General features: G+C 41.9%; 1 protein-coding gene across 2 annotated transcripts in view; it reads right to left on the bottom strand.

The window, feature by feature from the left end:
- Positions 1 to 16,662, bottom strand: part of LOC126476135 (caspase-8) — a 132,105-nt gene that overhangs the window by 57,983 nt on the left and 57,460 nt on the right. For both annotated transcript variants that reach the window (XM_050103521.1, XM_050103522.1), the window contains exon 5: positions 10,289 to 10,452. In XM_050103521.1, coding sequence (XP_049959478.1) covers positions 10,289 to 10,452 — 164 coding nt within the window. The remainder of the gene's footprint in view (positions 1 to 10,288; positions 10,453 to 16,662) is intronic.

The following is a 16,662-nucleotide window of genomic DNA, read 5'->3' as shown; positions in this document are numbered from 1 at the left end:
ACAGCCAGTACTCAGTGATGAAGGCTGTATTCCTATCGACGTTCATTTGTTATTTATTCAAATCACATACAGCGTGTGCTAGTTCTCGGGCCACAAGACTACCATGCCATATTACAGTTTTGCCAATGGATTCTAAGATGGAGCACTAGATTCACAAAAAATGGGATAATAAAGTACCACAGTAATCACAGACTGACAAATTCAAATCCTTGAGAATCATGGCAGCAAGGTCATCAGATTCACTTTAGTACCAACGTGGTGGCAGGAACTGTTCCTGCAGAATCTTAGAAAAATTAATAGGCACTATTTATCGACAACTCCTGCGCAACAATCTCACGCATTATTACAAAATTTTATTCTAGCAAAAGATAGTGGATAGTTTTATGCACAATGGAGCTCCACATTTATTTTCTATGCCTCATAGAATAGTACCAAATGCAAATATTTCATGAGATATGGATTGGTTGATGTTGGACTGTTTGGTTTTAGGATGCAAAAACAACTGGGGTCATATTCAGCCAACTCAAAGTATAGAACACGAAGACAGAGAGGAGTTAAAAAACTACTACACATCAATCCCAATCAGCGTAAGAGAAGACAGCTAAAAACAGAGACGTGGTGAAAGGTATATAAAATACACCACAGAGAAACAAAGGGAAAGAAAAGGCTTTCACCACATTGCTGCAAAGAATAAAAAATAAAATGCGGTCAACAACCCATGCATCATTTGCTAAAATGGCGGATAACTTTGATGTTTGATGGCAAACCCAAGTGGGAACATAAATGGTTAAAACGTGGGCATTCCATCAGGAAATGGAGGACAGGTAAAACTTGGGCACAATGTGCATGAAGTGGTGGGGGAGCACCGCTTAAATGGTGATGGCTAACATGCAATCTAGTTAAAATGACCTCTCCCAGCGGGAGGGCCAAGAGTTGGTCATCCAAGCCACTCCAAGAGTCTTAATAATCTGGAGCTTCTTCCCATGAAGGGAGGACAAATGCCAACGCCAAAGTGACACCACCTCCTGACAGATGGCAATGCAGATATCACCAGAGGGAATACAGGAACTAGTGGGCAGAGGTATGAGGACTGCAGCCTTGGCAGCAGCCTCATTTCCTGGCAGATCGACATCACCAGGAACTCACATAAACATCACAGTGCCTCCATCAACAGTGAGCAAGTCACAGTTTTATTGGACTTGTTGCACTAAGGAATGGGGTTGTACACCGCACAGAGACTTTGAATAGCGCTGAGAGACTAGTCTGAGCAGAGGACACCACAATTTAAAGCTTGTGTCGCCAGATGTACTCTGTGGCCTGATGCAAGTCGAAGAGCTCTGCTGTAAACACTGAGCAGTGTGCGGGAAGCAGATACTGAAAAATGGTGGCACCAATGATGAAAGCACACCTGATACCACAGCCAGTCCGAGAGCCATCAGCATACACAACGGTACTATTGCGAAGTTCCATGCAAAGGCCATGTAATTGAAGAATATAGAGTGAGGCTGGAGTAGTGTCCTTAGGAATTGAATGAAGGCCAAGGTAAACATGAGCCACTGCACGAAGCCAAGGTGGTGAAGGGTTCACACCCACCAGAAAAGTTTTAGGTAGTGTACGTTAAGCCCTCAGAGCAAGAGCCGAAAGTGGACTCTAGGAAGTAACAGAGAAGAGCGATGCACCCCATACTGGTGATCAAAGGAGTCATCAAAGGAGGCGGCACAGGGTGTGTGGCCATGCACGGCAGACAAACGGCATGCACACGTGCTGAGGAGATAGTCATGGCAGTAGGACAATGGTAGTTCAGCAGCTTCGACTTACAGACTCTCAACCGGGCTAGTGTAAAAGGTGCCAGTGGCCAGACAGATGCCACAATGGTGGATAGTGTTGAGACTGTATAAGAGGGTTGGACGTGCAGACGCATAAACAAAGCACCTGTAGCCTAGTTTCGAATGGACAAGGAACCAGTAAAAACAGAGGAGGGTGGTTCGATATGCTCCCCAGGAAGTACCATTGAGGGCACGTAGGACATTAAGGGACCTCGTACAGCAGGCAGCCAGGTAAGACACATGGGAGGATCAAGAGTGTTTCCTATTGAGCATGAGTCCCAGGAATTTTTTAGTTTCAATGAACTAAAGAGCAATAGGCCCAAAATGTGAAGATGGTGGGAAAAACCAACTGCACCGCCAGAAATTCAGACAAACAATTTTGATAGTGAAAAAACAAACGCCATTATCGATGCTCCATGAGTACAGACAATCTAGACATCGTTAAAGACGTCACTCAATGAGACAGCTCTGCAGAGAACTGCAATGGATGGCAAAATCGTCAACAAAAAGGGAGTCAGAGTTGCCTGGCAGGAGACAGACCATTACAGGGTTAATGGTGACACCAAAGAGGATGACGCTCGGGACAAAACCCTTAGGCACATCATTTTCCTGTCTAAAGGTGTCCAACAAGGCAGAACCCACACACACCTTGAATACTCAGTCTTTTAAAAATTCCTCAAGGAGAAGGGCAGGCTGCCATGAAAGCCCCACATGTAGAGAGTACAGAGGATACCAATTCTCCATAAGGTGTCGTAGGCCTTCTTCAAATCAGAAAGCACAGCCACAGTCTAGGGTTTCCACAGAAAACCATTTGTGACAATGGTGGACAAAGTGACGAGATGGTCAACTGCAGAACGGCACGCTCAAAATACACACTGTGCAGTGGTTAGTAAATTGCAATCCAGGCATGAATCATACATTCCATCACCACGCAAACACAACCGGTGAGAGAAATGGGGCCTTAACTGGAAGGAAGGTGTTTGTCCTTACCGGACTTAGGTATTGGTATGACAGGGGCTTCATGCCAGTGTCTGGGAAATGTACCCTCTGCCCAGACGTGGTTGTATGTATTAAGCAGAAAGTGCTTGCCTGTAAAAGAAAGGTACTGCAACATCTGAATGTGAACAGCGTCTGGCCCTGGGGCAGAGGATCGGGATGAAGTGAAAGCATGATCTAGCTCCCTCATAGTGAAGGCAGCATTGTAGCACTCAAGTCTGAGAAGAGAATGGTGTCGCCTGGGCCGCCTCCTTCCATTGGAGGAAGGGAGGGTGATAGTGTGAAGAGCTCAAAATTTCCGCAAAATGGCAGCCCAAGGTGTTTGAGATAGCAACAGGGTCCACAATGAGATTGTCTGCTACTGTCAGGTCGGAAATTGGGGAATGGATCTTGGTCCCAGAGAGCCGTTGGAGGTTGGCCCACACGACAAATGGGGGCCGAAGGGGGGCGGGGGGGGGGGGGGGGGGGGGTTGGGAGGGAGTGGAAATGTTAAAAGAACTAGTGAATGAAATCCAGCTAGCTTTGTTGCTACCCCAAAGAACAAAATGACACTGTACACAAATTCTGTTTTATAATGAATGCATTTTGCCATTGAAGGCGCACAAATCATGTCACGGCATGCCTCAGTCCACCAAGAGATTGGGACTTGGGACATGTGGTAAAGAGGGAGTGTGAGGAATGGAACATTCTAAAGCAGTAAGGATAACATTAGATGGGTAGATCACATAACTAATGATGAAGTATCGAATAGGATTGGGGAGAAGAGAAGTTTGTGGCACAACTTGACCAGAAGAAGGGATCGGTTGGTAGGACATGTTCTGAGGCATCAAGGGATCACCAATTTAGTATTGGAGGGCAGCGTGGAGGGTAAAAATCATAGGGGGAGACCAAGAGATGAATACACTAAGCAGATTCAGAAGGATGTAGGTTGCAGTAGGTACTGGGAGATGAAGAAGCTTGCACAGGATAGAGTAGCATGGAGAGCTGCATCAAACCAGTCTCAGGACTGAAGACCACAACAACAAACAAAGGATAACATTTGTAAGGTATTCCACCGAGTCATCACAACTGGGGAAATCTTGTTCTTCGAAGGTTGACATGGAGGAGTAAAGCCGCCAGTCAGACTAGAAAGCTACCATTTGGGTGTGCACGCAGGTGGGGTAGGAGTCAGCAAATGGATAGCACATGAGAAATGGTCGCTTGAGTAGATGTCAGAAAGAACGGGTCACTCGAGATGATGGGCAAGTTGGGCAGTGTGGAAAAGCAGGTCCAAATGGGAATAGGTGTGTCAGGAGTCGGTAAGGAATGTGGGTGCTCCTGTGTTAAGGTAGAAGAGGTTATTTAAGTTTATTAAGGAGGTCAGCCAAGAGGGCACCTCTGACAGGTCCTGGGAAAACCCCAAAGGGGATGGTGCACATTAAGGTCACCGAGCAGCTGAAATGGATGAGGTAGCTACCCAATAAGCTGGAGGAAGTCTGCCCTGGTGACAACGAATGATGGAGGGATATAAATGGTACAAAGGGAAAACGTCACATAAGGAAGGAAAAGGCGAACTGCAGTAGTTTGAAAATGGGTAGGCAGGGAGATAGGCTGACTGAATGTCATCCTGTATGAGCAGCATTACTCCCGCATGTAATGGAATGCCGACCTTCCGCATGAAATGGAATGCCGACCTTAGGGGGAAGATCTAAACGGACCAGGAAGAAATGCAAAAACTCAAAGCCAACGTGAGGACACAATTTTGTTTCCTGAAAGCAGAACACAAGGGAACACTGCAATTGTAAAAGCAGTAATAAATCCTCTTTGTTTGATCAAAGGCTGTGAACTTTGCATCAGAGGAAAGTCATGATGAGGAAAAAATGAAGAGGTTTAAATTCGGCAGCTGTCGAGTGCCAGACTGCAAAGACTCACTGCTATAGGGCACAGAGGCAGGAGAATCCTGCTCCATGAGGCTCACTGAAGCAGCAGCTTTCTTGTGCTGTTTGTCTGTCCAACACAGAAAAACGATTGGTGGTGCACACCAGCGGCAATGAGGCCGGCTGGGTGAAGGTGTTATGTGGTGACACACTGTTAAAGAGGATCTTCGAGTCAGGGAAGTAGAGGACCATTTGCCTTTGTTGGACAGCTTTGAACTTTTCCAGTTAGCAGAGGAGTATTCAGGTTTTGGTTGGCTGGAGGGACGTAGGAAGTCTTCACGAGAGTACTACTACTGTTCTTTCCGGCCTACTGGTTGTGAAGCAGCTGACTTTGCCCCTCGAGGTGAGAGTTTGATGGCTTGTTGCACAGCTGGACGAGGGGATGGTGATGCTACCTTGACACTGGGCGATTTCACAACCTCGGAGCTGAAATTCAGGTCGCATGTCTGTGTGGTCATGTCCTTCATGGAGCGAGATGTAGCAAGCACATTATTACAAGTCCCACATGGTAGAACACAGGGTTTGGGAATAGCCAGTAACTTGCGAGCAACCGGGTAAGTAACTTTTTCTTTTACTTGCATCTCCTGGACAGCCCACTCTTCGAGACACAGGGAAAAATCTCCGGAGCAGGCAGTATGGTCAGCACTGCAGTTGATACAGTGGGGAAGAGGAGGCGGACAACTATCCTCGTGCGCATCCCTACCACATGATACACATTTGGCTGGGTGTCCACAAGACATTCAAGTGAGGTTGAAATGACGACACTGATACCAGTGAATCAGAGTCGGAATGTATGGTTGGACTGTGATAATTTCTTGATCTGCTTCGATCTTTCATAATGGACGGCAATGACACTCTGATCAGAGAGGTATGATTGGATTTCTGCCGCTGGCAGACCATCAAGCAGCCTAGTGTAAATAACACCACAGGAAGAATTCAGAGTTCTATGGGCCTTGACATGAACAGGATAGCCATGGAAAAGCAAAGTGGCATGTAGTTGTTGTGCTTGAGAACCAGAAGTAGTCTCAAAAAGCACAGTGCCATTCTGTGAACAAGAGCAGGATTTCACAAGACCAGCAATTTCTTCAACTCCTTTCTGAATAATGAATGGATTTACCATTGCGAAGGACTGACTGTCTTCAGTATGTGAAACCATGAGGAACCATGGTGTAGCTGAAAGGATATTTGAATCATTAGCCTCATTCATTATGTTTCATAGACATTAATTATGAAGATGATTAGCTCATTGTGAGAAAATCCTCCATGATTGCCAGTGTCTCCAATGGTGCGCGCCTTCCAACTGGGAGCCCCCTTCACAAGAGGGGGCACCCGCCTTAGGTGACCGTTCACACCTCAGGTCACAACTCCCGAACAACTGATGGAAGGACCATTCGGCCATTTAGGAAGGTAGCAGCTCAGGCAGTCACGCTTCCCTAGGCCTGGCCTATACTAGGAGTATGTGCGAACCCTACCTGACAACCCGGGACTGGGAATTATGCATTACCCAGTCACCTGTAACATGTCAAGACACTTGGGCCGGCCTTCAGGAGCACAGAGGGAGGAAGAAGAAAAAGAGGAACCTCAAACGCCAATGCGGAGGAAGGGTAGGAGAAGGTGAACAAAGAAAGGAAAAGGGAATGGGAACAAAAAATAGTGGTGAGACTGTTCTTATGTCAGCGACAGACAATGTGGAACATTCCCAATAACACCCCAGACATGTTCCCCAAGGGAGGGGAAAAAATAGCAAGAGGATGGACATGCAGCACGGAAGGGAAAAGATGCTGCAAGGGCTGGGGCCCTGTGGTAGCCAAGCACGAACCCGCCAATGAGTGGTGAGCCCCCGGGAGGTGGATTGGTTGAGGAGACCGAAGAGAATAGTTTCCCTCATTCACCTGATATTAATCCCTTAAATTTTTTGTTATGGGGTCATTTTAAGGCAGATGGCTATCAGAGTAGAACTACCCATTAGTCAAGAAGTATTTCTTTCTGAAAACATTTAGTTTTGATCAAAGACTATCTCTTGCAAAAAAAGAGGACACTATTTTTAAACATTCTGCACCATTTACAGCCTGTATAAAATGTCCTTTGCATGGAACAGTTGGTACAGCATATCTATTTTTCATTTTCCATAACTGATTTTTTACCCTGACACACACAAGTAATTACTACAGCTAATGATGGTTCCACAATATACTATCTTTAGGTCATCAATATGCTAAAAACTAAACTGAGTATTAATCACCTAACTGTTACCTCGAGATACAAGGTGGTTATAATTACTGTTTTTCTACTTGAGCCAGTGTAAATAGAAAACTATTTGCCATATGAGTACCACACTTCATAGACATGATGTTCATATTGTGTACTGCAGGATTTGCTTGTGTAGTAAAATGTCATGACACGGTATTTGTATGGAGACACTGGTTAAAATGTGTCAGAACATATTACAGGTGCAGACAGTAAACATGGGTCTGGGCAACGTGAACAGCAATTTACTCATCATGCTTTTTTATCAAAACAATAGCAGTAGTGCTGTTGCTCTTCAGAAGTATCGATGGGTTAAAGGAATATGGAGAGGTCCTCTTTCCACACCCAAGCTTAAGAACATGGTTCCGAAGTTCAAATTAACTGGAGATTTGAGACTTGCTCCTGGGAGAGGTAAATAGCCAATTGCACCACGAACTGCTGAAGTTACTGTTGGCATTGCTGAGAATGCTTGATACAATGTGCAATCTTCAAGCAATACATGAGCTGTGTCCCAACAGCTGAACATTTCAGGGTCCACCATTGGAAAAGTGCTGCGAACAATTGTGAAATGGTATCCCTAGTGTGATTCCAGGCTGTTGTGGACACAGAAGGTTATCACAGTGAGCAATGTTTGTAATCTGATGTGTACACATTGTATGCAATTAACAAATATTACCCTCATGTACAAACAAGTTTCTTTCAATGCTTTGTTCGTTGTTTCTCTTCTGCATGTCCTTCGAACGTTTCCAGAAAGTAAAACTGTCCTTCAATCACTCTTTTTTTCATGGGAGGCCTCATAAATAGCAGAAATGTAATTATAAACACCCTGTACTGTACTGTGTGTGTGTGTGTGTGTGTGTGTGTGTGTGTGTGTGTGTGATAGCAAAAAAATATTTTACTTGAAGGGAGTACCAATTATAATAAAGTGAAAAAGGAACATAAAACTAAGAGACTACCCAGCCAAAACCATCTCAATCTACACAAATTGTGCACTACAAAGAAGGTACAAAGAGAGCTGATAATTACAATGATTGATGTGTCAGGGCATTAGAACCAAAGCAAAACACTACATTTCCCATTTCTGTAAGAAAGGAAAATGTGACTTACCACAGGAATCCACTTCATCAAAAAGCAGTATTTCATGTGTATGAACTAATGTTTGAACACACAACAAAAACTGAGCTTCCCGCATATGTATTATCTCTGCTGATGAGACCTATGAAAAATTGATTGAATGTTTGAATTTGAAAGAAAGTATAGAATCCAATATTCCAGCACAGAAAAAAGATGGCTCATTTCATCACACAAATTGTGTTAGAAAGGGACTGGTGCAACATTTTAAACTTCTATACATTTACAGCATGTAGTCTCTGTGAAATGTGCAATTAAAATTTAACTGTAGTAATTTGCAAGTAGTGTGGCTGAAACAGGGGTTAAGTAATGAAAATGAAATTGGAAAATCTGGATACACAGAAGTAAAATTTTTAATTAAAATTCATACACTATGATACATCAAACTCGCTAAAAATGGAATAATAGCTGAAGCTCTCTACAGGTACAAGAAAATTATTTATTGCATTAACATAGAAATCAACTTGGCATCTGCCTGCTATAATTTAGTAGAATGCTTAGGCTACATTCTACAAAAGCTGAAATTTAATTAAGTGTTAGCTTATATCATCTCCATTAAAAAAATAAATTAAAATATGTAAATGCTGCCTCTCACCTGTAGATGAACAACACTTGGCTGACAAGCTCACCTTAAAAACAGAAGTCTGAAGCTTTCATTTTTTTCTGCATCTTAGAATTCCTGTTTCCACCACAAATTTTATGAACTTGTATAGGACTTGGGAGTAGTTGTCCACGAATTTTTTATAGCGGTATATTTAATGCATTTGGCATGTCTAGCATTAAATATGCAAACTATAGTTACTTTTCCTCAAAGTATTAGGAATTCCCTACAGCCTTCATGACTCCAAAGTCTGGGAAAGACTGATTTAAGAACTTCAGTTAAGGTATACACATAAAACTTTAATTCCATTTCATCTGTACTACCAGAAGAGATTTTTTTTACTGTGACAATTCATTCATAAATTAACTCTAAAAGCATTAGTTTAACATAATATTCCCCTAAGAGTTGAAACTGAAGAGGGGCCTGTTTACTGATGATACAGAAAGAAGGAAGCTGTAAACTGAGCAGAAAAGATGGTTTAATGTTTGACTGACAATGAGGGTAAGAGATATAGAGCACCAACTAGGAAAGCAATAAATAGGTAACAATCTGGTTCTCTCTTATTGAAGAAACTATCTATCATTTGCCTGAAGTACTCTAGCAAAAGCATTGAACATGTAAATCAGGATGACTCCTGAAAACAAGATTGGCATTTATACTATATCATCTTCCTCACAGCATCACAATACACTGACCCTCGAAACAAACATGACATTATTACGATACCAGAAAGTCCCAAGGTGGAACACACAATGGAAGGACTAGTATAACCACTCGCTCTATAGTGGCAGTGTTGAGTAGTCAATAGTCTAATAGAGGCTGCAGTTCCAGAACAATGTGTCTCATTGGGGGAAGTGGGACACGGTAGTGGCAGGGGGGGGGGGGGGGGGCCGGGGGGGGGGGGGGGGTCGGGGAGGGGGGGGGGGCATAAGTGTGCAGAGTATGTAGGACCACTTCATCCTAAAGATCAGCAACATTTTTCATCTGCTTTATGTTGTCTGTCAACCATTCAGTGCCTCGAACTGAGTAATTACTTTTATTATTATAAAGCACATTAGCACAGGGAACCTAATACAATCATCTGTGTGTAGTTTAGTGAAGGTAAGTATTAACCATCAGAAAGTTAGAAGGTGCTACCCATTTAAAATAAAATAATTTTTATGGTTGTGTAATTATCATCATATAAAATTAAAATTTAAAATTATTTAAAACAAAAATATTAAACATCAAATATTGTTAAGAACTTCCTACAAAATTTCACATTCTGCAACCCTTTCACAGTTCAAGGTACAAGTCAGCACACAATTACATTTTGTTATAAATAATCAACCAAATTTACACTCCAAAAGAATGGAATGTCCATTCAAATTTCTCGCAAAACATCCTTTTCTGTAAATTGTGTGTGATATTGCTCTCACCATTAAACCTTTTTTATTTTCTACTTTCTCAATCTCTTGATGAAAGATCAAACCGGTATCCTCAAATATTCTCCAATATACTTCTTTTTTTCCTCTGTAAATAAAAGAACTTAAAAACTAGTAGCAAAGCACTGAAACCATTTTATTTCTCACCTCAGATCAACATCTGATCGAGAAAATCCCAACTTCCGAATCAATTTATAATTCTGAATAATACATAAAGCTTCTAAAAATTTGTCATGCCAATGTGGATTGGTGCTGCTTTCCAACCTGGCCCAATCAGAGATTAGCCCAATTCTATTGGACTGCTTAGCAACCTAAAAAACAAAACAAGAACAATGGCAACGCATTTTCATTTGTGCACTTAGGTGAAAAACTTTTTCACACATACCTAATTTACTTCACGTTATGATAACATTATTTTCCTGCAGATTTATCTTTACACTAAGTAAGACAACTAATGAATACTACATATAATCCTGTTTCAACTGAATCAGAAGGATGTTATATTAACAAACAACAGTCTGAGCAGGAAGAGGTTTACTAGTTGTCGGGAGCTCCAACATTAGGCACATTATGAAGACCCTTAGGCATTTGTCATTCAGGTCTGGAAAGTTAAGTCAATGTAAGTTCAGTATATCTGCCAGCGACTCTCATCTGAGATGTGGAGGCAGCCTTACCTGTGACTACAGTGTGTGCAATGTGCAGATGTCTGCAAGCTGCAGTTCACATCAGTAGCACAGACACCTGTTGCAGGGGTTCTGAGGCCATCCTTTGTTCAAACAGATAGCTGGCAGAAGTGACATCTGCTGGCCTCATGCATGGGGTGCTAGCAGAGCTTGCAATTTGCAGCATCGTTCCCAGAGTTATCAGACTCCTTTGGTTTGGAGGCAAGTGAGGGGTCTCAACCAAAGGACTGGCTACAGATTTCTAGACCTGTGATATTGGTTTTGTGGAATTCCCCTGGATAGGTCAGGGATGCAATACATCAAGGAAGCAGCTTCTCGGGTAAAAGAGTACTCATGGATTGCACATGAGGAATTTTTATGCTAGGCGGTAGTCTGAGGGAAGACAGATGGCATTTAAAGTAATGACACTTCAACTGTCAAAATTTCCTATGTAAATTGTCTAAGTATTCGTAACAAAGTTCCTGCACTTACTGCCCTCCAGGAAAGTTCGAGTCATGGAACATACATCAAAAAGACAGATTAGAGGCCATAGGAGGGAAGTATTCATTTCAGTTGACAAAAATATTCTCTATTGAGGTCAAAGTTGAGGGTGACAATGAACTTATCTGGTCACGTATAACAGGTCTAGATGAGATGTTTTACCAGCCAGCTGATACTACTGTGAAAGTTCTACTGTTATTCAAAGAGTCTACAGTCAGCAGTGCATAAATATCCAGATTATGCAATACTAGTTGGAGGTGACTTTAATCTTTATAGAGTGGCATATCTGTGGATTCATTGCAGGGAACAGGCAGACAATTGTGTGAAGTACTTTTGAACACATTTTCAGTAAACAGTCTTGAGCAGCTGGTTTGTCAGCTCACACACAATGGAAATATCTTAGACCTTGTAGCTATACATAGGCCGAACCTTGTCAACAAGGTCAGTACAGAAATGGTGATAAGCAATGATGATGTCTTTATAATGAACTTAATAAATCAGTTAAGAAGGCTAGAAGAGTGTTTCTGCAAAAAGGGGCACCAACTGGCAAACAGTGAACAGACATAACTTAGTTAAATTATGATGGACATAGAGGAATTATGTGCAAAGTTTAAACAGATTGTAAACCATGGTCTGGAGAACTATGCACCTAGTAAGCAGATTAAGGACAGAGAAGACCCACCATGGTCTAATAACATGATTTGGAAAAGGCTGAGGAGGCAGAGGCTGTTGCACTCTTGGTTCAAAAGAGAATGTGCAAATGATGACAAGCAAAGGTTAGTAGAGATTCACACATGAAGCACTGAACTACCACCACCATCATACACCAGCAAAAGGTCTGGTGGAGAACTCAAGAAAATTCTGGTCTTATGTAAAATTGATTACTGGGGTCTAATGTTTCCATCCATTCACTGGTTGAGCAGTCTGGTGAGGCAGTCGAAGATAGCAAAACAAAAGTGCAAGTTTCAAATTTCACGTTTAAGAAACTTTGCACGCAAGAGAATCGTACAAATGTGCCGTTGTTTGACCATCGAACAAACTTCCACATGGACGACATAGTAAGAATATCTCTGGCACAGAGAAATGGCAAAAGGAGTTGAAAACAAATAAGTCTAAGTCGCCAGGTCCTGACAGAATTCCAATTCCGCTTTACGAAGAGTGCTCTACAGCACTGGTCCCTTACCTAGCTTGCATTTATCATGAATATCTCAACCAGCACAAAAGTCCCAAGCTACTGAAAAAAAAAGCACAGGTGACTCCTGTATACAAGAAAGGCAAATAAATGGACCCACAAAATTACAGACCAATATCGCTAACATACGTTTGGTACATAATCATTGAAAGCATTCTCATTTTTCTTGAGACCAAGAATCTTTTGTCCACCTATCAGCATGGTTTTAGAAAGCATTGCTCATGCAAAACTCAGCTTGCCATTTTCTCATGTGATGTACTCACAGATCTAGATTTATGGAAGGTGTCTGACATTGACCCATTGCAGATTGTTAAAGTAGGTACGAGCATATGGGAGATGTTTACAAATATGTGAATGCACAAAGACTTCTTATGTTATAGAACCCAGTGTGTTGTCCTCAATAGCAGGTGTTCATCAGAGAGAAGGGTATAGCCAGGAGTGCCCGAGGGAAGTATGATAGGACCACTATTATTCACTATATACATAAACAATTTGCAGGGCAGGGTGCGCAGCAATCTGTGGTTGTTTGCCGATTATGCTGTTGTAAACAGTAAGGTATCAGCATTGAGCGACTGTAGGTGGATACAAGATGACTTGGACAAAATTTCTAGTTGGTGTGACGAATGGCAGCTATCTCTAAATGTAGGACAATGTAATTTACAGTGGATGAGTAGGAAAAACAAACTCATTATGTTCGGATACGGCATTAGTCATGTCCTGCTTGACACAATCACATTGTTTAAATATTGGGCATGTTGCAAAGAATTATGAAAAAGAACGAGTATTTAAGGATTGTGGTAGGGAAGGGTGAAAGGTTGACTTCAGTTTATTGGAAGAACTTTAGGAAAGTGTGGTTCACCCGTAATGGGCACCACATTTAGGACACTAGTGTAACCAACTCTTAAGAACTGCTCGAGTATTTTGGGTCTATACCAGCTCTGATTAAAGGAGGACATCAAAGCAATTCAGAGCTGGACTGTTAGATTTGTTACTAGTACAGTAAAACAATACCCAAGCGTTACAGACGTGCTTCAGGAACTCAGATTGGAAACCCTGGAGGAAAGGTGACATTCTTTTCGAAAGCACAGAGAAAATTGAGAGAAACAGCATTTGAAGCTGGCTACATAATGATTCTACTGCCTCCAACATACACTACATGTAACGGCCACCAAGATAAGATACGAGAAATTAAGGCTCATACAGAGTTGTATACTGTTTTTCCTTTGCTCTTTTTGCAAGCGTAACAGAAAAGGAAATGATTAGAAGTGGTATGGAATACCCTCCACCACATGCAATATGGTGGACTGCAAAGTATGTAGATGTAGAAGTAGAGATCCCTCAGGAGGACATCCAACAGCTCTATCAATCAATGCCAGGCTAGATAGCTTCTTGTGTAAGAGCCACAGGGGGATGAATGCGTTGTTGACTTGCTCAATTTGTGAAGGTATTCCTCTTAAATACATCATCCAATTTTTCTAAAACTTAATCTCTTGTTTTGCTGTATGTGTACTTCACATCTGCAATTTTTCCATTCTATTCGGACAATTCCTCCTTAGTTTTTGTCCGAGCATATTACACTCTTTGTTCTGTAATATTCACGCATTCCAGAAATCTGAACTCTCCGTATTCATATTCTCTTTTCTACATAAATCTCTAATTTTCCTACAGGCAGTATTTATCTTTTCAGTAATCGTGCATGCATTTACAGGGTCGCACTTCTATTCTGACATTTTGCACTTTGTCAATCTTTTTTCGACTATTCTCTCTCACTCATTTCATTTGCTACATTTTTATATTTTCTCCTTTTGTCAAATAAGTTCAATGTGTGTTCCCATTGATTTTTAATAGTCTTCTCTTTTTGCATTTGTGACTCTTTCCTGCCACTCTTTAAATGCTATCCACTCATATTCCACTGTATTCCTTTCCCCGTTTCGGTCAATTGTTGCCTAGCACTACCATTGGAACTCTCAACATTCACTTCTCTTAATTTATCAAGATCACATCATCTTAATATCCTACCTTTTTGGAAATTCTTCAATTTTAAACTGCAGTTCATAACCATAAAATATGGATGGAATCCACGTCTGCCCCTGGATATTTTTTCAATTTTAAAATCTGGTTTCAAAATCGCATTCTTACCATGATACACTGAAGTGCCAAAGAAACTGGTATAGGTATGCAAATTCAAATACAGAGATATATAAACAGGCAGAATACGGCACTGTTGTCGGCAATGCCTATATAAGACAACAAGTGTTCATTTCACAAGTGTACTGTGAACATCTGGAACTCAGAAAACATCAAACCCCCAACATTGTTGCAGCCAGAAAAAGATCCTGCAAGAACGGGACCAATGACGACTGAAAAGAATTGTTGAATGCAACAGAAGTCAGTGTGTGAACCATTCAACTGAACATATCAATATGGGCTTTCGCAGCCGAAGACCCACTCGTATATCCTTGATGACTGTACCACACAAAGCTTTATGCCTCGCCTAGGTCTGTCAGCACTGGACTGTTGTTGACTGAAAATGTGTTACTCGTCGGATGAGTCTCATTTCAAATTGAATTGAGCGGATGGACATGTACTGGTATGTACACAACCTCATGAAGCCATGGACCCTGCATGTCAGCAGGGGACTGTTCAAGCTGGTGGAGGCTCTGTAATGGTGGGGGTGGGGTGGGGGGGGGGGGGGGCAGTTGAGTGATATGGGACCCCCAATACGTCTAGATACGACTGACAGGTGACGTGCACAAACATCTTGTCTGGTGACCTGCATCCATTCATGTCCATTGTGCATTCTGATAGACTGAGGCAATTCCAGCAGGACAAAGCAACACCCCAAACATCCAGAACTGCTACAGAGTGGTTCTAGGAACACACTTCTTATTTTAAACACTTCCCCTGCCCACCAAACTCCCCAGACATTAACATTACTGAGCATATCTGGGATGCCTTGCAACATGCTGCTCAGAAGAGACCTTCATCCCCTCATATGCTTACGGGATTATGAACAGCCCTGCATAATTCTTGGTGTCAATTCCTCCAGCACTACTTCAGACATTAGTCCAAGTTCATGCCACGTCGTGTTGTGGCACTTCTGCATTCTTGCAGAGGCCCTACACGATATTAGGCAGGTGTACCAGTTTCTTTGGCTCTTCAGCGTATAATCTATCTGAAACCTTCCAGTGTCCTTAAGTGTGTTAACGTACACAACCTTCTTGCATGACCCTTATTTCATGTATTAGCACTAATTAAGTTGTGTTCTGTGCTAAATTCTACCAGATGGCTTCCCCATTCACTCCCCTCTCCCAGTCCATGTTGTTCTTTTTCTTCTCATCTGCTGCCTACTAACGAATTTCAGTCCCTCATTGCAATTACATTTTCATCTCACTTAACTGATTAGTTTCTTTTACCTCATCAAACAGTCTTTCCATCTCTTCATTATTTGTGGAGCTAGACAGCATTTAATCTTGTACTACTGTGGTCAGTGTTGACTTCATGCATCTTTGTTATGATTAGACATTTATTATGCTATTCATACTATCATTCCTATTTCTTTATTAATGGTTAGATCTACAACATTACCCCAATGACATGTGTTGATAACACACTTTTCAGCCCACTGGTAGTACTGTTCTTCCTGCCACTAGACTTCAATTAATTCCAGTGCACATAACTTCAACCTATCCACCTCTCTAAATCATCTAGCCTATCTAACCATTTAAGGAATTAAGTCTCCATGCATTAACCCACAGAAAGTAAATTTTGTTTCTCCCAATAACATCCCAAGTAGAACCATGCAGACTACTGTAACTCCAGAATATTTTCAGAGGAGGATGGCATCATCATTAAGCCATGCACTATAGCTGCATACCCTTGGTAAATGTGACGGTTGTAGTTTCTCTTTGCTTTCAGTCATTCACAGTACCAACATGTATGACTATGTTGGCTTATGTTACAATCCACACTGCAACTACTGAAAACACTACTGTCCCTTTTCCACAACCACTACGTTTGTGTGGCCTCTTCAATGATACACAGCCACTGGACTTGTCAATGATACACAGCCACTGGACTTGTCAATGATACACAGCCACTGGACTTGTCAATGATACACAGCCACTGGACTTGTCAATGATACACAGCCACTGGACTTGTCAATG

Source organism: Schistocerca serialis, chromosome 1 (genome assembly GCF_023864345.2).
Source record: "Schistocerca serialis cubense isolate TAMUIC-IGC-003099 chromosome 1, iqSchSeri2.2, whole genome shotgun sequence".
Lineage (NCBI taxonomy): Eukaryota > Metazoa > Arthropoda > Insecta > Orthoptera > Acrididae > Schistocerca > Schistocerca serialis.
The sequence above is the reverse complement of the archived record's forward strand: the minus strand, read 5'-3'. Positions and strand labels throughout refer to the sequence as shown.